At 39.5% G+C, this 24,794-nt stretch overlaps 1 protein-coding gene across 3 annotated transcripts in view; it reads right to left on the reverse strand.

Annotated features, from left to right (window-relative positions):
• Window positions 1-299: 299 nt before the first annotated feature.
• Window positions 300-24,794, reverse strand: part of LOC127365234 (potassium voltage-gated channel subfamily H member 7-like) — a 38,908-nt gene continuing 14,413 nt past the window's right edge. Inside the window, exons 4-15 of one of the 3 annotated variants that reach the window (XM_051403120.1) lie at window positions 21,848-22,285; window positions 20,229-20,440; window positions 17,937-18,362; window positions 14,738-15,137; window positions 14,313-14,512; window positions 12,479-12,731; window positions 9,817-10,052; window positions 9,095-9,182; window positions 8,767-8,928; window positions 7,090-7,246; window positions 4,060-4,240; window positions 300-3,430 (exon numbers count right to left, since the gene is read on the reverse strand). In XM_051403120.1, the coding sequence (XP_051259080.1) occupies window positions 3,122-3,430; window positions 4,060-4,240; window positions 7,090-7,246; window positions 8,767-8,928; window positions 9,095-9,182; window positions 9,817-10,052; window positions 12,479-12,731; window positions 14,313-14,512; window positions 14,738-15,137; window positions 17,937-18,362; window positions 20,229-20,440; window positions 21,848-22,285 (3,062 nt within the window). In that variant the 3' untranslated portion in view covers window positions 300-3,121. Of the gene's footprint in view, window positions 3,431-4,059; window positions 4,241-7,089; window positions 7,247-8,766; window positions 8,929-9,094; window positions 9,183-9,816; window positions 10,053-12,478; window positions 12,732-13,934; window positions 14,148-14,312; window positions 14,513-14,737; window positions 15,138-17,936; window positions 18,363-20,228; window positions 20,441-21,847; window positions 22,286-24,794 lie in introns of those variants that run through there. The other 2 variants (XM_051403121.1, XM_051403122.1) reach the window with 2 other exon arrangements.

Here is a 24,794-nt window from a genome sequence, read left to right on the forward strand (position 1 = left end):
ATACAACCCACAGCCAAATGTATAGCTCATTTTCTTTACATGAGTATCCTCTCAATTTATACTAGTTAGTTTCATTCTAGTGGTGGCGGTCTGGGCTCTCTGACAACAGATCATCCTCCACCCAACAATTCTGCTAGCAACAAGCACAACAAAGCATGCACAAATCAATAATCCATGGCCTTTCATCTTCTCATCCCGAGCCCCCTGGGTAATTCACACGGTATAAGTAACAGCAGTATTTTCATTGTAAAGACAGTTATATGGTCTTTAAAGAAAAGGGAAAACCAGTGACACAGCTATGAGTGTGTTTTCATTTATTGCTCCCACAGCTTCAAATCAAACATATGTACTACTGTTTTGCTAAATATTTTCTCATATAATTTACTCAGTTAAAAAAAATACATTTTTTTTTTTTACATCTGGCAATATGATGTATTTATTTTCTAACAATGGTCTAACAACATTTTATCTTTAATTTACATTGCCAACAAAAACAGTACGGGGAAACGATATGAATCGTTGATGTTATGTCAGTTATACATGAAGATGCTGACTTAGCATTTGGATTGGTTGTATAGGCACAAGACCCTCTCTGGGGCCTGTTTATGCGCAAGTGCTAACTTCCCATGTGTTCCCCAATCCTCCCTCCCCCAACCCACCCTCTCAGTGCATCCTAAAAGAAACAAGTATGCTGACATCATTTTATACTGTAATGTGCTACTTTGGACTCATAAGCAGTGCAAAACAGTATATATATATATATATATACACACACACACATATATATAATGCATGCACTGCCTTGTAGAAATACCTACATCATACTTGTTTGTCAGAGGCCTAGCTCTGGGATAACAGCAGAATAAATTAGAACAGAATTAAATCTGCATGTTATGATATGCCTGGACAAGCATGTATGGTGTCTTCTGTTGGCTTAATGTTGTACAGTAGGTGCAAGTCAGTGACCGCAGTAATAATGCACATTGTTTAAAGAAGAAAACTACAGTATACTTGATACTGTGCTGTGTATTGCAGTGCAATTGTCCATAACCCCTGAGTCACACTTCAGAGAAAACAGGCATACAACTAAGGATAAGTAAACTGTTCTCACACCTTTGTAATAATGCTGTATTACACAACACTAGCTGCAGGAAATCGTTTGTATAATCAATTTATATGCAGGCTCAGTCCCTGTGGTAGTCTGGATATGTATTGCTCTCAGGCTTTATACTCTAACAGGCTTTTATAGGTTCATCAGTGACTGTTGAGGATGTCCATGTGGTCAGTATCCGGCAAGATCTTCTGTCCCAGTGGAGGAAATTTACAGAATGTGTTTCCACCTATGGCGTTGTCAGTGTCTCACAGTCAGGTGCTATGCAAAGATTTCAGCCACTGTCCCATCATTTTCCTAATGCTTTAGGTATTCATACATGCACAATGGAAATGAGGACACGGAGTACGAGCTCTTTGCTTTGGCTCACATTCTTGCTTCCAAGTCTCAGGTTGCACTTGCAAAATGCCTGGACAACATGTATTTGTCCACCAGCTGCCAGACTGCCTTGGTGGCAGCATTTACAATCTTTAGACGTGGCCTCCATCTCTACTTGCTGTTACACGGGAGTATAGGAAGCTGAGTGATTAATTACATTGCCCGTTCTCTAGGGCCACTTTGGCAGTGAGTGGTACAGTAGCTGCTCTCTGTTGACACGTTTTTTGGAGGGATAACCTTTCTCTTTGCTGACTACAGGCATGGAAGGGTGGGAAAAAGCTTGACAGGGTTGTGGCAAATTCCTGTCCAAAGAAATGATCACTGTTAACTATGCAAAACGCATTTCACAATTATATTAGTCGATGGACAGGAATTCTCCTGGCAGTGTTTATCCTGGACGCCCCAGCTCTCTTATGTACAGTGGGGTGACCTATGTGTGTGGCCTTTTAATGCCCCCTCTACCTTGCTTTCTGCTTACTTTCGTCTTTCTCTTCGCTCAGTACCAAGGAAAAGTTGTTTGACTTAGTGTCTGTCTTTGCCGTAAGTCTGTGTTTTTGGTCTCTCCCCGGATCCTTGCCAAGCACGCTCAGCACCCATAGGTACCTTATCTGGGGATGTTGAGGAGCAGTTGGCTTGAGTCATACAGTGCATGCACTTCCTGGTTTGTTTCTCCATCCTCCATCTGGTGCACAGACTGGTGAGCTGTGATGGGTAGGGCCTGGATGTTCGGGAGCCAGTCTAACACCAGGAAGAAACCCACATGTTGTGATGAAGTGATGCCTCGAGTACGGGACATTGGGGCCCGTCATTTGTGAGGTAGGTCAGTCAGCTCTTCTTGCTTAGCAAGTAATGATGGAGGGAGGGACAAAGTTGTCAGGACTTTTTCCTGCCTGGGTCCATTAATAAAGCTTTGAATGTAGGTCGACTGGTGCACAGGTGCCTGTGTTACAGTGTAATGTACGGAGACCAGATTTGCAAACAGTAGGACAGATGTGGTGGTCTTTACCGCTGACTCTATTGTTGGTGTGACCAGTTGTGTGCTGGGACATAAAATGTTGCAACAGAGTCACAAGAAGAGGTACAGAGCCCACTAGAGCCCATTAGAGAACAAAGCCTTGGTGAGACAGAAAGTTAGGTGTTGTAGTGCTAGTTATCACAACCAGGTGGAGCCCTTTAACCATCATCCCTGCCGATTAAGCAGAATTTAGTTAAGAAGCTGTAGACTTAGTGAATGAGGAAATCTCCTACAGGGACACTCCATGTGTGGTTGAACAGGTTCATCCTGATTGGTTGGGGCATGTACATTTTGAGCATATGAATCTATCTGTAAAGATGAGTGATGATGCTAAAAGAGTCCATCAGAGGGCTTCTGTATTGATAGAACTACTGTTACAATATGTAACCATTGTTATTACACTGATAACCGCAGAAAACAGTTTGTTAACACACTGTTAACTGCAGCAAACAGTATTTTATCCACATGCATAATGAAAAAAAACACATCTTACTTCTATTACCAAGCCATTACAAATTAACAATACAGATGTCTGTGCCAACATGCTGATAAATAGCTGCTACTTAGTAATTACAGCATTACAACCCAGATATTAGAACACTGTGCAGACGTAAGGTTTATGGCCTTGGAAACTCTGGGTCTGAGACAGGTCTGTGGAGTCCAGTGGTGTTGAGGTTGGAGTCAGAAGGGGATGGGGATGAAGAGGAGGAGGAGGTGGATGAGGTTTCAGTTGGAAGAAGGATCAATGCAGATTGTTGATGCCCTGTGATCTGTTGTTGTTGCTGCTGCTGTTGTTGTTGTGGCTCTGTATGTCTTTGTACAAGCAATGCTGTAAGGCTGTCCTCTATGGGTGCATTCATGTTGGCCAAGCTCGACAGGGAGTCTTTGGATTCCTGAATGGTCCTCTCCAGTTTGAGATTGGGGCCCTAAGAAGAAAAGTGGCAGAATATATACAACTTAGTTGCCCAAACTGAGGTAAACTGACCTGTATTTAGCAGGTCTATTCATCTCATCCAACATTTTATAGTCATTCAGTACATTTCAAATGTGTAACCTATTTGTAGTAAAAGGAATTGTCAAAATGTAGGTTATAATTGAACCCTTAACCGCTGCAGAAAGGACTCAGCGTTGGTACATGGGGCACCAGCTCTACCAGGTGAGCCATATGGCACCAGATGGTGTCAGTTACGAGATCAGTCAGAGAAAACATGTGACAATGGCTCAGTGTTTATTTGCTCTGATAGTTCAGACTTTCTGGCAAATACTGTGCCAGACAAACCAATCAATCACAACATTCAGCAGTAACAGTGTGAGGCAGGTAGGAGCAAAGCATTATGAAACAGTGGGAGCTTGTAAGATTATAGAAACTGCCTCATTGTCTCCTCGAACATCACTGGTGAGAATGTGATTGGTGATTGTAAAAACCAGCTGATGCACGGCATCAGTGCTCTGCCAGAAATAATGCAATGCTTCATGTTCATATGTGCAAAAATAACTCATTGTGTGTATGTGTGTGTGTGTGTAAAACAGTCTCTACCTCCTAAAACCTCCTTACTTGAGTTCCTGTATGGCTAAAGAAATGGCTTGTAGTCAGAGCAACTGGCTGGACCTTCACGGCAGGTCTGTGATAGTCCGGACTGGCAGTCACAGTGCTGTAGGCTGGAGGTCCCAGTGTCGGCTGTCTTTGCAGCAGCTGCAGGATGGTGTGAATATCTGACATCAGCTGAGACTCAAGCCTAAAAAAGAACAGAAAAGGGAACACAGTGAGGAAGACAGACAGACAGGCAATCACAAAAAAAAGGAGCTGAATGCTGAAAAGTCTGATCATGTAATGGCTGAAAACACACTCAGTTGTGCCTCACTGAGCACTAGATGGAGCTTGTGCTCCATGGTGGACAAATTAAGAGCTGCTTAAGGCATGGACACACATTCTGCCAGAGTAGTAGACGAAAAGACGCTGCTCTTGCTAGGAGTGATAATGAGCTTTGTGTGGGAGGTGTGAATGCAGCGTTTACTGTGGAAATGACTGTATCACACTCATTTGGTCAATCTAATTATGAGTAGATTCCATCCAAGCACTATATTTAGGGCATCAGGCAAAATCGGGTAATGCTGAATAACCTTTTAATTACCTGTATTCCTTCTAATACACATAGACATGGTCACGTGTTATGTTCCTGGGTTACTGTGCTGCTCTACTGTAGTGAGGCAGCATTTGTTTTCCAGGTTGTGAGTGATGAGGGATAAAGTAAAAGCAGTCACACAGTAGACACTGCAGGTGCACCAAACTGAATTTTTCTTGGCTATTTATATGGATTTGTTGAAGAGAATGCTGCACCAACATTTTTTTCCTGTCATATCCTTTCAGACAAGTCAAAGCCACAAAAACACAAAATGACAGAGAAGTGCTGCTCATCCTGCAGCCAGCTAGCATTAGGGGGAAAAACAAGGTCAGGTAGAGTGCACTGGATAAAATGTCTTATTTGTGCTAAATAAAATGAGCCAGTCCAGTATTTCAGGCACCCTTAAGCTGTTTCTCGTTCTCTGTGATAATTCCAGCTAAAAATACCACCTGCTGTTCATTTGTGTGTCTATTTCAGGTGGCCTGCTGGGTGCAGGTGTGTTGTTATGGCCAATGTGGTTCTCTGCTACAGAAAATAATGAGACTAAAATCCAATGTATTTATTCTGAAAAGGTATCACAGTGAGTCAATCTATAGAGTTTTCGAGTTTGTTCCAAGATGTTTTAGATATACTTAGATCGGTCTTTGGGTTTTGAGTAACTGCAAACTGAAACAAACATTTTGTAACAAACCATTCTTAAGTTTGATATGTTTTGGTTCTACAGTGGTACATCCTGCTTCCACTAGATCCAGCCACCCACTCTGAGTCCGACAACAGCTTCTGCCAGCTAGTTGCCTTCCTCCACCTACTCATGTACATTGGCAATTGAACTACACATTGCCAGTGATCGCACTGGGAAGTGTAGCTTACTTTTAACAGTGTGGGAGGTGACAACTTAAAAAAATAAAGCACTCCATAATCATTAAGTCACCAACTGAAAATGTAATGGTAAGATAATTAATAAGATTAATCACAAATTTACTTCCTCAGAATATGATCATAAACTATAAAAATGCCATGTCCTTGCGCCTAAAAAGGTGCTTTTACAAATTTCTACACAGACTGTGTCGCACCTGTCTGAGCATTTATTTGATTTGTCCGTGAGCACGGATGCTCGGATCTAGTGCGACATCTAGTGGCAAGCAAATTTTGTATATATTGCCTTTAAGCCTTAATAAGCCAACTTCAGAAGACATGAAGTAGTGACAAAGTCTGAATTAATAACACAATTCAAAAACAGACTTAAACCACTGTGTGTCAAATGTGAAAATGTGCGACTTTAGCGTACTCGGTGGTAGTGTACACCAGCTGCTGCTATGTCAATCTTCAGATCAGCAGTTATAATGTGAATGTTTACATGTGAACGATGGGGGAACCCTATATTTAACTTTTTTTTCACGCCCTTAATTGGTGTGAAAAGAAAAGTGAAGTTATTCTGTTTGTTTATAAATTGAATAATATGCAGTTCCAACTCCATGTTTTTATTTTTTTTTAAGGCATTTTATACACATTTTCCCAAAATTCAGCCTCACATATTTAGTGTCTTTGGTAACTCTGGGAATTCCCATTGAATTAGAAATAAACGTCTGTGTTTGAATGACAAACAACAAAGACAGGCAGTCAGAGTATATTACTTTGTATTATTACAACCATGCACAAACTGAACTGTGTCCAGTCACAGCAGGCTACAGCAGAGGTGCAAGACTCCAGGTTTATGGAGTCAACTGTGCCTCCTGGCTCTCTGTGTTGTAGGTTGTAGTTGATGGAGTTTACGAAACATTATTACACAATACAGGTGCATCTATTTGTGTCCATTCAGGTAAAGACAACAAATGCACCACCCACTTCAGTAAAACATTGATTTTGAGGAAAAAGTTTTATTCCTTGAGAACAGTCAACATGTTTTGTTTTTTAACAAAAATGGAGTTGTAAAAATAAAGAATCAATAAAGTCAAAGTTTCAACTGTTTTAGCCGATTACACACCAGTAGGCTACTTTGTCAGACAAAAAGTAGTGAAAGAAGCATTTAGATTATTTACTTAAATAAATGTAGATCATAAAAGTAAAAATACAATACTGGACTTAAATGTAATTAAAGTGCTGAACGGCCCCCTGTGTTAAATTATTATATTATTGAATTATTAGTACTCATGTATTAATGTCTAAGCACTGTGCTCTTTCTTTATCTGTATACAATTATCCTGTGTCTGATAAAGTGTTACACTGGGTCCTAACGGCAAGGGTAGCAACCCAGTATGATGCAATTTCAAATAATGAGTTGTCAGACTCAAATGATGATAAAGCTATGATAAAGAAAAAAAGTCAAACACTTTATACGCCTTTGAACAGAATTACTTTCATCATATACTGGTTTAAAGTGGTAGAAATCACATTCTGGGGTAATTTGTAGTTTATAACACTAAAATGAGGATCAACCATCTGTGTGCTGACTCTGGAAATACCTGTTCAAGTGCTCTTGAAGTTGACCTAAGCGCTGTTCCACCTCTCCATACGTGATTTCGCTGGCTGAATTATCGTCCTCTCTCAGCTCCTGGAACTGTGCTGACTCATCCAGGAAGTCCGTAGGCTTCTTACAGGCCCATTTATCACAGCACAGATCTGGAGAGCCAAACCAACACGCATGCTTTACATCCTAACATGTGGGTCAGAACAACGTCATCACTGCACAAAAAAACACCCCACTAAAATAGAATGTAATTAATCTCTACAGGAGAGCTGCGTGTAGGTTCTTTGTTGTAATTCATCATGCCCTTGTGCTGGGAGAATTGTTAATGCAGTGTTTTCCAGTAGCAAACTAACCTTGCTGTTATCTCTCCTAGACACATGTTAGTGCTCAGCTGGCAGTTCAGTGATATGTATGGAGCCTCTTTTGTGATTTTAAACACAGAGATGGTTAGTTCTCTGATTACACTATCTGGTCCAGCAGGTGGGTTTGCACTACTGTGGTGTGATGTGTCATATAGATAGGTTGTGTGTGCCTTCACTACGATGGCACTTACCCCTGCCCTCATGCCACCTTATTTTCTCTATCCTTCCAGCAGTAGAGATTAACAACACCTCCAGTGTGTCACTCAGTTATTTCCCTCAATATCTCCAACTGTCTGTCTTGTACTACTTGGCTTGCCATTCTTGTCAGTGGGATGTGCTATGCCCACACAAAGTCCTGCGATTTCTATATCAAGTTATCATAGTCAGTTATTGTAGTGTATTTTAGATCTCTGCCAGACTCCCCAGACTCACTTCTGTTTCATTGGAACGACTGAGTTTGCAGATTGATAGCAATCATACTGCTTAAGGTAGATACTTATTATTGCAGATCTATGTATTTAGATTTAAAGCTTGACCCCCCCTTATACAGCTGTGAATATTAGACACATGAAACTGCACAGCAAAGACCTCCTAAATTACAAGAGAGTTGAATCACATCTCTGTCTGACCCCTGTGTCATAGTTGTGTCTCTATTGTATAAAATAGGTCAGTGGATTGGCTGTTGTTGATATGTAAAAGAGTGGACACAAAAAAATATGACGCTATGCATTTCAATAGCCATGAAATAAAAAATGCCTTTGTCAAGCTTGTAATGCTTGACTTGTATTGACTGTGTATAATAATTGGATGATAATTATATTAAGCTGTTGATGTGATTCAACTCAACCATTAAATGTTTCATTTTTTTCTCCCTCTTCTGAATGGCTAATGTCCCAGTACTGTGGTACTTGTCAGACCAACATTAGCACTATGTGAAAAAGCATCTTTCTCCTTAATTTTCATGAGATCACTGCTTTGTCTATGCAAGTGCACATTCCTGGTTGATTACTTAGTAATGGGAACAGTGTAATTCAACCATTTACCTTGACCTGTTGAGGGAGACTATAATTGTCTGTTTTGGAGTAAGATATGCCTTTAACCTCATGGATCTCTTACTAAACCCACTCCACACATTTGTTCCAACCATCCAACAGGAATCGCTATTGCAGCAATACATGAGGACATGATCCACCAATTATGCTATTGCCCTGCACCACCCAGGATCCCCTAGCAACACTTTATTTAAGAGTTCTTGTCAAAACAGTAAAGAATATCACAAAATAATTCATTTGTTAAAGAAAATATATTACCCTCAAAAGATGGTCTTCTCTCCACGTTGTCTCTGACAACAAAATTTGAGTCCAGGACTGCGGCATTGAGTGGAGAGGTACCCAGGACTTCTGTAGATCTCTTTAGGCACGAGTTAGACTCCCTCTCCCTCTCCACATCTCTCCCCACTTCCTTGTTTTCCCCTGTAGAACGGCAATCAACAGGAGTCAGTGGAATAACACTGTACTGTATTCCGTATGGAATAGATGTCCTCAGGGAACACCACTCAGTATACAATAACAAAGAACAAATTTGTAACCACAAAGCATGTGGAAAGAGGCTGTACTGGACCTGTGCAGATTAATTTACCTTTAGATACATCTGGTGTGAAAGAGATCCTTCTTTTAGTGCTCTTAGTGCCCTCACCATCTGAATCACAATCTTGGGAACTTGAAGGCTGCAGCAATGTGAGCATTAGAATCGATTCGTTAAAACAATTAGTGGTCAATATTACTCATTGCTATAAGATTAATACAATCTAATCTAATTTTAAGTATTTATGTGAATCCCCATAGTCAGTGTGAATACTTGTTGTTGCTGCCCGATCCGTTCTGTGTATTGGGCAACTCTCAACAGAGATGAGAAGGAAACAGGATGTCTCACTTGTTAGCTACTAACTACCAGGTCTGGAAAAAATGAAATGTTACGATGGATTATTACATTTTCTTTTATTTAAAAATTCCTTACTTCTCAGTATTAGCTATTGTAACATTATACTTTTTTTTTTTACATTTTCAAGTTATCTGAAAATCGTGCTTGTTGTTGCTATATATGTACATACATGGACCATATCCATGCATGTCTCACACATGCTTATAGGTGTGATGTACATATGAATCACCATATTGCATACTTCATTAGACTGCAACCAAAAGATGTTAAAACTTGTTTGGAGAAAGTCTTAATCAATAAAATTCTGAATTAAACACAGAATATCCCCCAGAATTGATGATAAAAGTAGCAAACAAGTTTCCTTCTTATCTCTGTTGGGCAGGATCGGGCAGCCACACTTGTTAAAAAGCATTAACTACCTTCACATGTAGGTCTACATCATCGTCTACCTTTGCAGACTCATCTCTGAGGTTGAAGGTAAGCTCCAGGTTGTTGAAGAAGTAGTCAGCAAACTCTGGGTACATGTCTATCACCTCCAGCAGATCTTCTCTCTGAATGGTGCTCAGGTCACAGTAACTCAGAGCTCGCACATCAGCATTGGACTTCCCAGGCTTGGCAGAGAGGTGGATCATTTCTCCAAAGATGTCATTTTTTCCTGGCATCAACACACACAGAGACAATGAATCTTCTTGAAAGGCTCGCTGGGATGGGGGAAAAGATGTCAGCTTTACTTCTACAAGTAGTCATGCCCGTTGAAAGGAAGAATTTATGTCATGTTTCCTAGGGGGACTTATCTTGCTGTTCCTCAGGCTCTCAGTAAAGGGAACCAGACGTGTTTGTTTTTGTGGATAATAAAAATCAAACAGCCTTTCCTCTCGGTGTAGATGTTCTCCCAAGGCCTGTGCATCAGTTGTCTTTCTATCTTTGATCCATTATTCACGCTGAGGAATAACTGCTAACTCAAAGCAACTTTGATGTGGAGGGAAAGGAGGGTTAGATTGTGATTGACACACTTGTTGTGGACTTTTATGTTGATAAATGCTATCGCGTAATGAAGCCAGTTCCTCTGCAAACATCTAGGAAGTCATGAAATCTACCACAGGCTTAGTTTTCAAACTGGGGAATAAAAACTGTAATAAGGGTCAAGTTTGTATAAAAAAAAGCACTAGAGGTCTGGTTTAAAGGCTGTGATGAAAAATCCCTTTGTTGGTCCCGGGGTTCACTAAATGCCAACACTGTAAGCAGGGGTTCAGGAGAAAGAGATATGATATGTTGGCTGCCAGTGTGCCTTTCACAGCATGCACCGGACACCTTTCTACCACAGAGGACAGCCTCACACAGAGTGGTGTATCTCTCCCCCCACATACAGCTTTCAACACAAGGATTTAGATAGTCATTAGCCTGGATGGCAGTGCAAGACACTAATTCCTCACCTGTGGAACAATGCTAGTAGCCTTGTTGGATTCGCTATCATTAGAGAGGGAAAAAAGCTTTAGCACTATCAGCTGACCGCTACCTTGTTAGAGGCTCTGGTAATTTGGGAGGTGATAACACCCTGAGCAACATACAAGTTTTTTCAAACAAACTGGAGCCAAATGGTGCTGATAGAGCGTTATTTTTGTATGAAATATAACTGGGCTGATCTATGAGATCACTGACTTTTCCAGTGTGTTTGTTAATAATGGGTTTTGTGTGATGCAGCAGCTTTTGCTAAGCTTAAACCCCATTCTGTCAGGTGCAGCTTTGGAGAGCATTCATCTCATGAATAATGGCAAGTTTAATCCAGGCTTGGCCTGTAGCACCTGGTTGTGGTTCACCCGTGAGGAAAAAGATAAATACTCTTTATTCAAATAAGAGTAATGAGTATTCAGTATTACTATATTACTAAGGAAAAATTTTATTAATACATTTAGAGCTGGCAATTGTTTTTGTCAGTTTACTGCCCTTTTTTAATAATCTATATTTTGCAGCTTTAACTCATTTCCCTTTGCTGTCAAAAAAGTGGCAGCTATTTCACCATGTTCTTTGAAATTGCCAAACAACCTTTCATGGAGCCACTTAATAGAAATGTCAGAGTCTCAAACCTGCCACATGCACAGCCCTGTTGCCCAGAGGACAGAAATGGGGGGCGGCAAGCACACCTTGCCATTCTTGTCAAAATGTGTGAACATGATGTGGTTTAGCTGCTGTAATGACTTGAAAATTATTCACGTAAGGATTCACATTATAACAGTTAATTCTTTGATGTCATGCTTAGCTCCATTATAAGTATTACTATGTTAAAATAATGCGTGTCCATTGGGGAACAGCACTACCTATCCTTTCCTGAGCTTATGACAGCAGGCTCATCACATTTTTGAAAATATCAAGCATCCTGGGCAGAGTAGGAGCTTAGCTTGATCAATAATTCAATATTTTTCGATCAATCATAACAAACGGCATAATTAATACTCTTCACAAAAGTCAACAGTGGTAATCCATGTGTGTATTAAAGCCACATTCTCTGTCTAAAACATTACTTTGCACAGTAGTTCCTGCAAAATGAAATGACATGACATTATACATCGAATCCACTTTCAATTCACATGTGGATATAAACCTTTCTGTAAGTGCTTCCTCTTTGACGATAAACAAAAAGCTAAATCTTAGCATACTGATAGCACTAACAATATAATGCAAACTGATAAAACCATCTCTGAGTTATTTTCAAGATCAGACCCAAAGCAGTGGAACAACGGTTTTGTCTTTGTCTCAACAGATTTGATGCTGACATTCAGCTGAGAGATCGTCGGTACAATAGGGAGGTGACTTTTACCGTTGTTCACACCTCCCTGTGATAGGGTGAGGTTTTGAGAGCAATAGACACTGTTGCTACATCCATGATACAGATGATGGGCACTGGCAAAAGGTCAAATAAAAAAGCGATCTATCTTGGCTCAAATAAGAAACTCTGGAGCTTTCGCCACCTATAACAATTTCAGCTTTCATAGCATATGCACAACAGTCTCTTCTTCTATTCATTTAGCACCTAATACTCAGGTTGCACATTATTATACATGAACAATAAGGGATTGTATTTACCCAGGATGGCTACCACAATGTCATCTTTCAGGATCTCAATAGAGCCACGGGACAGAAAGTAGAGAGCGGTGAGCACATCACCGCTGTGGACCAGGGTGTCTCCAGGAGGGGCATGAGTGGTTTTGAAGTGCATGGCCAAGGCCCTCAGGCAGCCTTTGGTGGCTCCTTCGAACGCTTTGCAGTTTTGAAGAAGATTCCGGTTGAGGTGAAGGCAGATATCCGCCTGCAGGCACTCAGGAAAACCTTTTAATACCTGTGATGCAAACATAAATTTGTGAGTAAAATGCTATAAAATATTGGTTTGATATCCTCAAAAAGATGCATTTAGATAATCGTTCTGTGACCTGGTGGAAGCAGCAAATGTGTTAAGATGAATGCACTTTTGCAAAGAGAAGTTGTTATGAAGCCTGACAATAGCACAGCTATAGGGGAATGGGATGATAAACACATTACAGAGTCACAGACTATTAAACACAGCCGGATGCATATACATCACATCTTTAGTGTATCGTGAGAAACCTCAAGTGTAATAGAGCAGAAACTGTCTCTTGATAAAGATGCATTGATATGAATGATATCAAGATGTATTAATTGCTTTTTTGTGGGGTTTTCATAACAAATGTTGAATGTAAAAATAACTGCCACCTGGATTTATGTAACCGCCCCCTGAGCTAAAGACACAGCAGCATGCCCGCTCAGTTTTGGCTACGTCTCTTTCTTTTCTTGAGCTGGTAACACATAATATTAAAGTGAGGATAAAGTGAATTGTGTAATAAATGCAAACAAACAAAGACGCTGTTTTTATACCCTAAATCCTTTCATTTGTAGGAGCCAAGGATTAAATTCAGTCTTTTGATGTGCACATCCAGCTTAAAAAAAAGAATTAACTGCATGCATTATTATTTTTACATAACTTGTTAAAGTAGAAAAACAGACTCTTCTGACCACTAACCACATTTAATATCACAACTTTTATGCTTTATCCCACTCCTTTATAGGCTACTGTATATCACATTGTTATGCCATTTCATCATTATGAGATTATGGCTAATTAAAACAATTCTTTTAAGTAGGTAGATCCATAAATCACAGCAATGGGTAAGAAGCTAATTTATGGGAATGTTATGCTTTAATTTATATGATTGACACACAGCACAACATTTATTCTTGGGTTATCTCCTAAATGCCTAAACCTTTGTTTCTTGAACTAATGGGAAATTGAGAAAGAGTTTCTACCAAAATCCACAAAATTACTTGAGAATTAACGTGACAGCGAGAATGAGCATAAAACTAATAAATAAGAACACAAGACACAGGTGAACACATTTTTTGGCAAGGCACGAAGTTTGTTGATTGCAAACAGATGTTGATGATAAAACTATTGCAAATACAATTTCAGATGGAATTGAAATAAGACAAAATTATATTATATTGTGACAATATTAGTGCCATTTTTAGTGCATGTTAGTAGTTTTACACTGACATATTTTGCCCAAATATATAATTTATTTGCTTTATAAACATATGAAACTATAATAATGAGATGAATTCACACAGGAATCATACTTTTTAAATTTTTAATGTTGACACCGTCAGGATGATGAGGTTGTTATTTTAAACAGTGCAGAATTTAGCCATTTAAATGACAAGAAATAAAAATATGTACCTCCTGCTCTTACCAATGGAGAGATGTTAATCCAGATGAAAAGCAGAGAAGAGAGAGAAAGCGCTTTTTAGAATCTTGCATGTACAGTATTTCCACGATCAGTTCATTTTTTTGGGTATCCTATCCAGTTACAGCAGTAGGTTAATGATGGCGGTCCTTTTTATTTACCGTGTTCATGTCGATGCCATTGGTGTAGGTCCACGAGTGCTGGAAGTACTCCTCCAGCCTTTGCCTCAGTGGGTTGGGAATCTGGTGAAAGCGTATGAACTCCTTCACCCGTAGCATTTGAGCATGATAGCGGGCCGTACCGGAGTACAACCTCTGGATGATGGCGGAGACGTTTCCAAAAATACTGGCATACATGAGAGCTGAAATACAGGCAATGATCAATTAATAAGGTAAGTTACATTCGACAGACTGCTTTGCAAGTTTATTGCCTTTACCCACAGAGACACACTGTTAACTTGGATAAATGCTGCTATAAAGACAGACAGTGAAGTTTGTTTATGTCTTCAATTATGTCAAGTGCTGTGCCAGATAAAAGCAGAATAAAGTTATGCTAAAGGAAAATAAAAAGACCATAACATACTCACATCCAATCAACATGACACAGATGGAAAAGATCTTCTCTGAGTTGGTGTTTGGGGAAACATTTCCAAAGCCGACACTGGTCAGACTGCTGAAGGTGAAGTAAAGTGCTGTGACATACTTGTCCTTGATAGAGGGACCCGAGCTAGGATCGCTGTAGTTGTATCTCTTCCCTATGGACACGCCCAGATTGTCCAGCCAGCCAATCTTGTGCTCCAAGTAGGGCTTCTCCACATTGCCGATGGCGTACCATATACAAGCTAGCCAGTGGGCAATAAGGGCGAAGATGCACATGAGCAGCATGAGGACTGCAGCACCGTACTCAGAGTAGCGATCCAGCTTCCTGGCTACACGCACCAATCGCAGGAGCCTAGCTGTCTTCAACAGGCCAATCAGAGTGGTGGTCTAAAAAGATGTACAGTAGTAGTTTGAATGTTAATATGACTAACAATACTGTAGAAGTATTACAATAACATGCATCTCATTTCAGCATTGGACATTTGGCATGCAATTTTCTCACTAAGAAACTATTATATTTATTGCGTTTCTGCCATAGCAGACAAATCTAAAGTTGTGACAAATCCTAAGAGTCAGTTCACAAACTTAGGTAATGAGTTTCTTTAACTCTACTGAGGCAACTCCCCACAGTTCTTGGGTTAAAAGCAAATGAACACAGAAGTGAAGACAGAAGCAGCCCACAGATAAATTCTCATTTATTCAACACCGAACAGGGAGGAACACTCACTCTGTGGGTCCCTGGGAGTTTGTTGCTGCTTCTGTGTCATCAAGAAGGGTTTTAGCAACACTAACCACCATTCCCATTAGCATGGTCATTCATCTACCTGACAATTACTGAATGACCTTTGAAAGTGTAGTTAATGTCTGCACACGAGAGAGGCTTTCCTTCCTAACCACTCAGTTAGTCTTGTATTTAATCTTGTTTTTTCTAAGACAAATTAAAAACAAAACCTATCTGACATTTTCCTCATTCTGTTTCTTTACTGAATTAAGTTAAACTTGTTTAAACAATAGTTTCACTATTTTTGAATCCAGACATTATTAAGCATTGTCATTCATAATTCTGCACAGCAAAACTACATTATTACATTATGTTACTTTTGGAGACACATCTCCATAGCCTTTTATGACTCGGAGTACAATAAAAACTCATGGAAAGAATGTTTTTTTCAATATAACATATGGCATTTGACTATACTGTGAGGTTTCTTCTTTTGAAATTAGATCCATGATGAAGGCCTAAATTATTGCCTGTTGCACTGCCTTTAAGATCAGTTTTGGGACAATCTGCCCTGTGTCAAATTAAGCCTTTGCATTTGACATTAGTGGTCTGGGTCTGTATCCTATCTAGTACTTGTAATCCCACTGAAATTTTTTTATTCTCCCATGACCACAAACATTCCCTTCAGCAAATGTTTTGAATTACCACAATTGGCAGCACCAAAACAGCTATGTCATGTACAGTAGGCTGCATTTATGTATGAATTGGGTCTTCCAAAAATAGAATTAAATATCTATTTATTTTAATTATTGGTGTTCACAACTTGATGTATGTCTCTGTTTTTTTGATAGTTAGCACTATGGTTTTGCACAAAAAGGCCTTAAGTGTGTTTGACTGGTGCCTTTATGTATTGGAAACTCAAAATACCCATCAGTATGAGTACTTTTGTCTATTGGTATGTTAGCCCTTAATTTGAATTTAGAGTTTGAAGGAAAACCAGTAGCTTTTGTGCTTCTTAACTTATGATAATATATGCCTGTTTTACTGCTGGGTTTACAAATATAACTTATCTAAAAACACCAGAAAAAAAACTAATTAGAAAATCTCGTATTGGATAAACCTACAAGCACACTGCACTCTACAATCAAATGAAAGTTCAATTAAGTCTTAAATGTACCTGCACAAGCAATTATGTAACACAGCTGTACAGCACTACAACCCCAATTCCCTCTCTCTCTGTTCCTCTCTAATGGGAACTCTCTCTAACATTTAAGGGGTTCAAGTTGGGACAAAGCACTCAACTTCTTTTCCTCCGCACTCACAGTGAAACAGCTTGAAATAAATCTTTTGTTTGTCTATTTCTATAATAATTATGATTGTCAACAAATCACTGCATGGTACCAATTTTCCATAATGCCTCTCACAGTACGTTCAATCTTCTGGCAAGACTAAGTCGTTTTGAAAGCAACAAGACTTTGATTGAAATCTATTTCAAATATGTTCCCAGCTCTAATCAAAAGGTTTACTTAAGCGCTTGTAGGTTAAAACCGTCTTATTAAGCTGCTAAATTAAATGAGCCTTGTGAAAACCATCTGCCACTGTCTCTGTTCCTTTATTTTCTGAATGGGAATGCAGTTGAGCGGGACTTTGCACGTTCAGTCTGAAAATTGTAAACACCAAGCTGTAAAGCTATGACTGCCAGTAATGTATCAGCATGTTATCACGGTATATGACTATTTATGGACCTGAAAGGGAAACGACTAGTCTTCCCTTTTGAGTGTTTGAAATGAAAATAATAGTGTAATAGTGTCAAAAAATTATGTTTTTTGCAACTAATTGTGCAGATTTGCCAGGCCAGTTCTGTGATTTGATTGTTACACTATGTTGTGAGAGGAACAAATGTCCATCTTCCTTTTGATTTGTTGTCATTCACTCAACTGACTCAGCAGCAGCAGCGGTGGTCGAAAAGATGATTATGGTTTATAATCACAAGCTTTTCTGGTGTAATGGAGTGCCTACAAAGCACGATAAAGCACTGAAGTGGATCCAGAGCCTGAGGGGACATATCCTACCAACAAACAAGCCAGCAGGCCTGGCAGCCAGCCTACCAATGGCCATCTCACATCTGCATGTAAGCTGTGCGCACAGCCCTGTTGGCCTGCTCCTCACATAAATGCATCATTGATTGCCATTTGGTAAGCCATTAATCCGTGTAAATGGATTCTAGAATGGGACCATTCAAAAAAAAGAAAAAAAAAAAGAAAAAAAACAAACAAACATGCAATTTAAAGTAATCCTTCAGAGCCGAGACAGAAAGATTCAGGCTTTAAGTAGTGGCCCAGGGGCACAAGTCTGGACTTAGTGAATGGATAACAGTGCAAGCATGGCTGGGTTGATATGCAGTAAAGCTCCCTGGGAGCAAAAAAAAACAGGTAAAAAATATATATGCATTAGAGATAACATACCTCATCTGATCCTGAGCCAAAGATAAGAAGGTCAAAGGGGATTGCCGCCACCATGTCTATAAGGAACCAGCCTTTAAAGTAATGGATTGCTATCTTAGCTGGATCACTGACCACCTCCTCGTTCTGGTTCACGTAAGTGGTCCTGAAGTTTATGAGGATGTCAATGATGAACATGATGTCCACAATTAAATCCACTACATTAAGAGGGCTGCAGGAGTATCCACATTCACGCCTCTTATGCTCCCCTTGGTCATTGAGAAGAAAAGCAGCCGAGTAGGGAGTGAGGATTGCCGTGTAGATGACCAACAGCAGGATCAGCCAGTCCCACACAGCTTTGAATGGGCTGTAGTGGAGGATGGTGAACTTGTCAATGCGGGCTGTCTGGAGTTTGTACTCTGGCAGCACATCAGCTCCGAGTGACAGGACCTGGAGGAGTGTTAAGAGAGGATCAGAACAGTAAAGAAACACACCGGATTGGACCACTCCACCTTTACTTAATTTTAATGGGGGTTAACCTCTTAGTTGAATAGGATCACTGATAATATGAAAAGTGGATTTTCTGTCACCTGCCTAAATTGATATAAATTGAATTTCTCTTTGTGGGTCAAAAAAGCTATCTGTTTTGTTGATCATCCCTTCGACAATTTGATCGATTCTTATGATAATTATCACTGAAGCCCACCAGGACCAGCTCACACACTTCAAGGACTGACTTGACAGCAACGGAGACACTAATGTAAGTGCTCTGCAGTCAAACAGTATTAGGTAATGGCAGTCACCTAGTATGACAAGTACATCACCTATGTCCTGGCCACATGAATAATGTGCCACTGACTTGTTCCACATTTGCAAGAGGCACATTCTGTACTCTTGGTAAAAAACTGTAAGCATTTACTGTATAGATTATAAAGTGGAGGAATGCTGTCTAAACCTCTTCCAATAGATATTTTTCAACTTATATTTTGATGACCAAACATTTGTTTTAATTTCCTCATATGAATGAACTCTGACTGGATTGTAAATTATTCAGTGTGCTCTGGAAGGCCAAGCTGTCCCCTTTTTTGGCTTAATAAGCAGTGGCAGACAAAGAGAGTGGGGTCCCTATATGGCAGAAAATAGTACAGGATTGAAGATGAGAGCAGCAGGTCTTTCTATTCATTTCAGCACATTCCCCCTATCTTCAACACATGAATTATAGATTTCCCCATGCTAACAGTCAGGAAGGAGATGCAGTGTTCACATCTCAGTGGTGTCTCCAAGCTAAAGTCAGCAGGGAGGGGAGAGCATTTAATCATGATAGTTTGTCTTAATTTATGAATGAGAAAGCATTGTTGAAAGAACTTTCAATATAAGGTTTCTAGGCCTCTATTGTGCTTGGTTACTGTTAACATTGCTCGCTTGTTGTAGTTTGACCTACACACAGTTTTCAAATTTGCTGTGCATGGCTATTTCTACCTACCTCTAGAGTTTTTCAGAATGATTAAAGTTATCCCAAAAATATAGGTATATTTATTTTGGTTTTCTGTTCAATGTAATCAGATGAAACTTATTCACATTATATTATATTCACTAATCAAAACTGCAACAAATGCCTGCATGCTTAACCGTCCTTGGCAAGCTGGCATCAGCTGCGCTGCTAGTCTCGTCAACATGTAATTGTGCCACTAGATAGCCCTTGTTTCATCCATATGACAGGAAGTGTTGGTCCTGCTGCACTGTCCTTGAACAAAAAAACTGAATCCCTGGTGAATCCCAGCAGAGGTGTTATGAACATGCATCTGGGGTTGCACGTAAAAAGATGAATTTCTTTTTGATGAGGGATCAGTGGAATGTCCTTTCTCAGCAATTAAGAATGTCCAGTTACCCTTCACTCTTGTCCTTAATGCCACTGCTCCACTGTTGACCTGGGTAGCCAGGGAATCACCAGCTGCTTATTTTCACCTGCCAGCAAGAAATTTCACCTGCAGGCTATATCATGTTCTGTGTATCAGTATATCACGCTATCCCACAACCCTCCCAGAAGGCACCCCCAACCAATGACTACAGTCAAAGTCCTTAGTCCAGTGACAAAGACATAATCCATTTGCCAGCTTCGCATCCATACACCCCACCAATTTTGATCTTTGAAATTCAAAACCAAGGATTATCGAGATTGTGGCTCAAGATTTTGCCTCAGTTCCACCTTCAAAATGACCAATTTGCCGATGCCACATGACAATAAGCTGCTAGCATAAAGTTCATATGTTTCAGAAGATACTCCAATATCAAACAAAGAGGGACTTCCTGACTCACCTGTGTGACTTTTTCGGTGACATTGTGAGTTCTGTCTTTGACCTTTGGTGCTATGATGGTTGTCTCAGATGTTGGTGGAGAGTGAGTCTTCTTATCAGTCCCCTCATGGAAGTTGAGTGCAATCAGAGGGATCTTGCTGATGGTGCTATACTTGTTGATGTTAGAATCAGAGGTAGAGCCAAGCAGGCTGGACTTCATGTGATTAAAAGGGCCTATTGGTTTAGAACAGAGAACAGTCACGTTAGTACCCTTGGTAAACTTATTTTTACATTTCACAAAATCTTATACAATATTTCAAACTATCCATTGATAAGATTTTAAATCAGTTTAAGAGCTTAAGCAATTACAATTAATATTTTAGTGAAATAATGATATCAGTTGTTGGTTTTGCAAACATGGACAAAGATTAAACAAAGATTAAAGGACAGCTTGACTGATTAATTTTCATGTTTTATGTATTTTAGGTAACATAACAGTGATACATAGTGCTCTGTATAATTGTATGTAAGATTATAAAATATATAAGATCTGTATTGATGTAGCCAGCTGTGCAGTAGCAGCCTACAAGTAAATAGTACCACTGACTAATGTATTCTGGCATCAGTGGATAGTGGAGGAGCTACAGGGAATATTTAGCTAGCCTACTTTTTGCAAATGGGAAATGGACTACAGCTCAGCTATCTTATGTTTTCCAGAATAAGGTCGATTACTTAGCTGTGAATTAGAACCAATTACCAATTTAGAAGAACTGGTGATTCATTTAGAGACATAAGCCTTGCAATTCTACATGTTCCTAAAAGCAAAGTTTTCACCCACAGTGCTCCTGTTTGCATCAATGCACATTTGCGAACAGTATGGTACTGGAGTAAGTGCATTCCTTGCTAAAAATCATTTTAGGAAATTTTATGTGTGGCAACACAAAGCTACTGAGTACAGAGTAAGAATTTCTGTAACCTAACACTATGATGGCCTATGGATAGCAATGCATTTGTTTTGGATTTTCCCACAGATACTGTGTGCTTAATGGCGTGTGTAGCTTGAAGCACATTAGCAGAGCTACCATGGTATCACATAACACAAACATCCATTCATGCAGGTTACTTTAAAATGCTTTGATTAGCATATGATGAGAACAGATATGAAGCTTAAATTATCACATTATATGATTTTATAGACTGCTGATGTGACAAAATCACTACATTGGTACAAGTACAACCATTTTACATAATTAAGTGCAGCAAACCCACTCAACCTGTCCACCAAAAGTGGATCTGTGAAGAGCATTTATGCTGATTGCCTTGCTTCAAAGTCATGCTCCAAAACAGCACAGAGCAATGAAATCATGGGCAGAAATACATGATTACTTCTGACATCGCTACCATTGTCTAAATGCAGCCTCATATGGACAGAGCAAATCAAGAAAAAAAAAAACATTTTAATAAACCTATACACGGTAAGGAAAAGATAACAGCAAAAAGTAAAGTTACAGTGTTATATGGTCTCATTAACATTGGTCTGCATTCTAATGCAAACTCATATAATGTGATGTCTGGGCCAGTGTACACTAATTGCAGATTGGAGCTATAAGCTTTACTAACAGTAGTCACTGTAGTACATACCTTCATTTGTATGACGATCCCTGAATGCGCTTTTGGAATTGGAGTAGCCTTCAATTTCATGGACGGATGAGGCTCGCCTCATGCTGTTGATACTGCCTCTGGGGAAGGTGTTTGACAGGGTGGTAGAGGTCTGGTGTTGCTCTGTCTGGTACAGCTTCTCCCAGGGGAGTTTAGGGGATGAATGGTCAAGTGGTTCAGGACCGATGCTAGCCTGGGAAGAGTGGTGGCTTGAGCCAATGAGGCCATGCGTGTCATTAGCCTCAATGGGACTGCAAAGGCTCTTGGTGGGTGAGGGGAAGTTCTGCAGGGCTACTGAGTCCTCATTCTCTTTGGGCGAGTCCACCATCACAGCATCTGGGTCCTCTTGTGGAAGAGATTGCTTGTTGGTATTCATTAAGCTCAAAGCAGCCTGGCGGAAGCGGAAGAATCTACTCCTCCCTAAAAATTGAGAAAGAATACAATTTTAGTGTACAGCACTGATACAATAAAAACATCTCAAAAGCATAACATCATTTTTGTATGAATGAAAAATGAAATTTGTTGCTGGATAAGAGGTTTATTCAGCTTAAAACATATGAATAGGTCTGTAAGTGAAGACTGATAAAACACTCAAATCACAGACCAATTTTCAGTAATTGCTCAGGTCATGATAGTGGAACCAGTGGAGCCCCTCACTAATATCCCTGACTATATGATGGTCTATTATGTTATAATGTATAGCCTACCTTCGTTCTTTTTGTATGTCAGCTTCCCTTTTGTAGTGACAAAAGTGATATGAAAAAAGTACACAGAGGCCCTACGTTGAGAACAGCAGGTGTTAAAACACGTCTGCTACGAATACTAAAATTAACACAATTTGATTCTGGTTTCTCAGGAGTGCTGGGTGTCTACTTTTTTTAGCTGTTTAAGCTGTTATAAGATGTCTATACTGTATTCGTCCCCAGGCAAACAGGGCAAATCTTTTGTAACTTCAAATCTTTCACAAAACTTTAGCTGAACATTGTATCCCCTTGTGTTCAACATTTTGCACTAAACTATGAAATGAAGACAAATCAAAAGAGATTTGGTTTTAGCCATATTGCAACATATCTCCTTTCAGTGCCCATAAGCAGAAAGAGAAGATAGCACCATTGATTTATTATGCCTCATTGATTTGAGACAGAAACCCATTTCTTGTACAGAAGGCGCATTTTCAGAATGGACTCAGAAGCAAATGTTAATGACTTCTCAGGACAGAGTGAAACTTTTGGCTCATTAACAATAGAAAGAGAGTTAAAGTGAACCCTGCCTCGCTCGTGAGGCACCCATCCCTCAGCACCCTCCTTACATAATGTCACTGCCATCTGTTTCCATTCCCTGGCCAAATGTGCTGATGTTACAACTATAGCAGCTTACAATAGAGCCATGACACTCAACAAGTTTCCTGGAGAGGAACGTAATGACATCCTGAGCTGGCAGGAGATATGGACAACCATGCTGTTCTTTTCTCTGCAGGGACACTGCGTTATCTGTACTTTTGCTCTGGCTGAATGCTTATATAATACTCATATAACATATTTTAGTATGGACAAGTCTGGCTTATATCAACCCAATAAGATGTGGTTTGTTGTTAGAGTGGCTTAAGGAAAATATCCTTGAGCAATGTAAATCACTGTAGTACAAATGATCACAACTGAGCCCTTCTATAACGGCATCATGACCAGAACATATATTGTCTGTCTGTCCTAAAAATATACTGTATCTATATATATATATGACTATATATAGTCATACTATACTACACAGATGCATTTTGCATTACACAGTACTATAAAAACTTTACCCATATTTTACTAATACTTAAAATAATTTGACTTTTTCAGTTGGAATACAATTGTTAAATGTAAAGTGTTGTCACATTTCTTTTTTATGAAATTTAATGGAGAACAACTTAGAGAAGAGCTTTATTTTTAGTAACAGTAGCGGCATGGCTCTAGGGATGGAAATGACGGTCTGTTGACGTGTCAGTTGGTACTCGGCCCAGACAAATATATCTCAGCAACTCTTTAAAGAAGAGGCATTCAATTTTGTACATATAGTTATGGTCCCTGAAGGATGAAGCCTACTGACTTTTTTTTTGGCTCCCTGACTTTTCCTCTAGTGCCACCATGGGGTTGACATTTGTATTTTTGAGTGAAGCCTCTCAACAACTATTAGATGCATGCTTCATAACATTTGGTAAACACATTAATGTTCCCCTCAGAACTTTGGTGAGTCCTTTAATTGTGCACCTTCATCAGCTCAATGCTTGTATTTTGTAATAGCTGTACTTTCTATTTACTGCTAAGTAGCTAAAACATTCAACTAATATGTTGAACATGGTAAACATTACACCTGCTGAGCTGATAGCATATGGCTGTTGACTGACTCTGTCTTGTTTCAAGTGAAGGGGCAATTGTGCTTGTAACCAAAGCCAACTCATTCTTTAGCTTCAGTAAAACTTATTAATAATAAAAATTATTCTATAAACATGTAAAGTGAGTAAACATGCATTGTACATATCTGAGGGAGAAATGGTGAATCTGGTATCCACACAGACAAAATCAAAGACAACCAGAGTTGTTGCTATTTTAGGTTCGAAGACATGTCACTACTCATTCAGGAGGCTTCATCAATTCTATTGATTTGTGGGGTCTCTAAGGATTTTAAACTTCTTGGTTTTTCACACCTTCACATCACATGAGAGTCATGACAATTTTTAGAGTTATAGGTATGAAGGAGTACAGCAGCCAAGGAAGGAACATCAAGGTGGCTGAGTTGTTATTGCTCACTTTCCTCTGGTCAGAGTTGGTTGTTCCAATTTGACATAGGTGGCTTTTCCCCTTTTAAACCTTTTGTCTTCTCTGCCAAAAATATTTACATTGGTGTCCTCAAAGGAGTGTCCCTTATTGTTGTTTATATACGGTAG

The sequence above is a fragment of the Dicentrarchus labrax genome, unplaced genomic scaffold (assembly GCF_905237075.1).
Source record: "Dicentrarchus labrax unplaced genomic scaffold, dlabrax2021, whole genome shotgun sequence".
Taxonomy (NCBI): Eukaryota; Metazoa; Chordata; class Actinopteri; family Moronidae; genus Dicentrarchus; species Dicentrarchus labrax.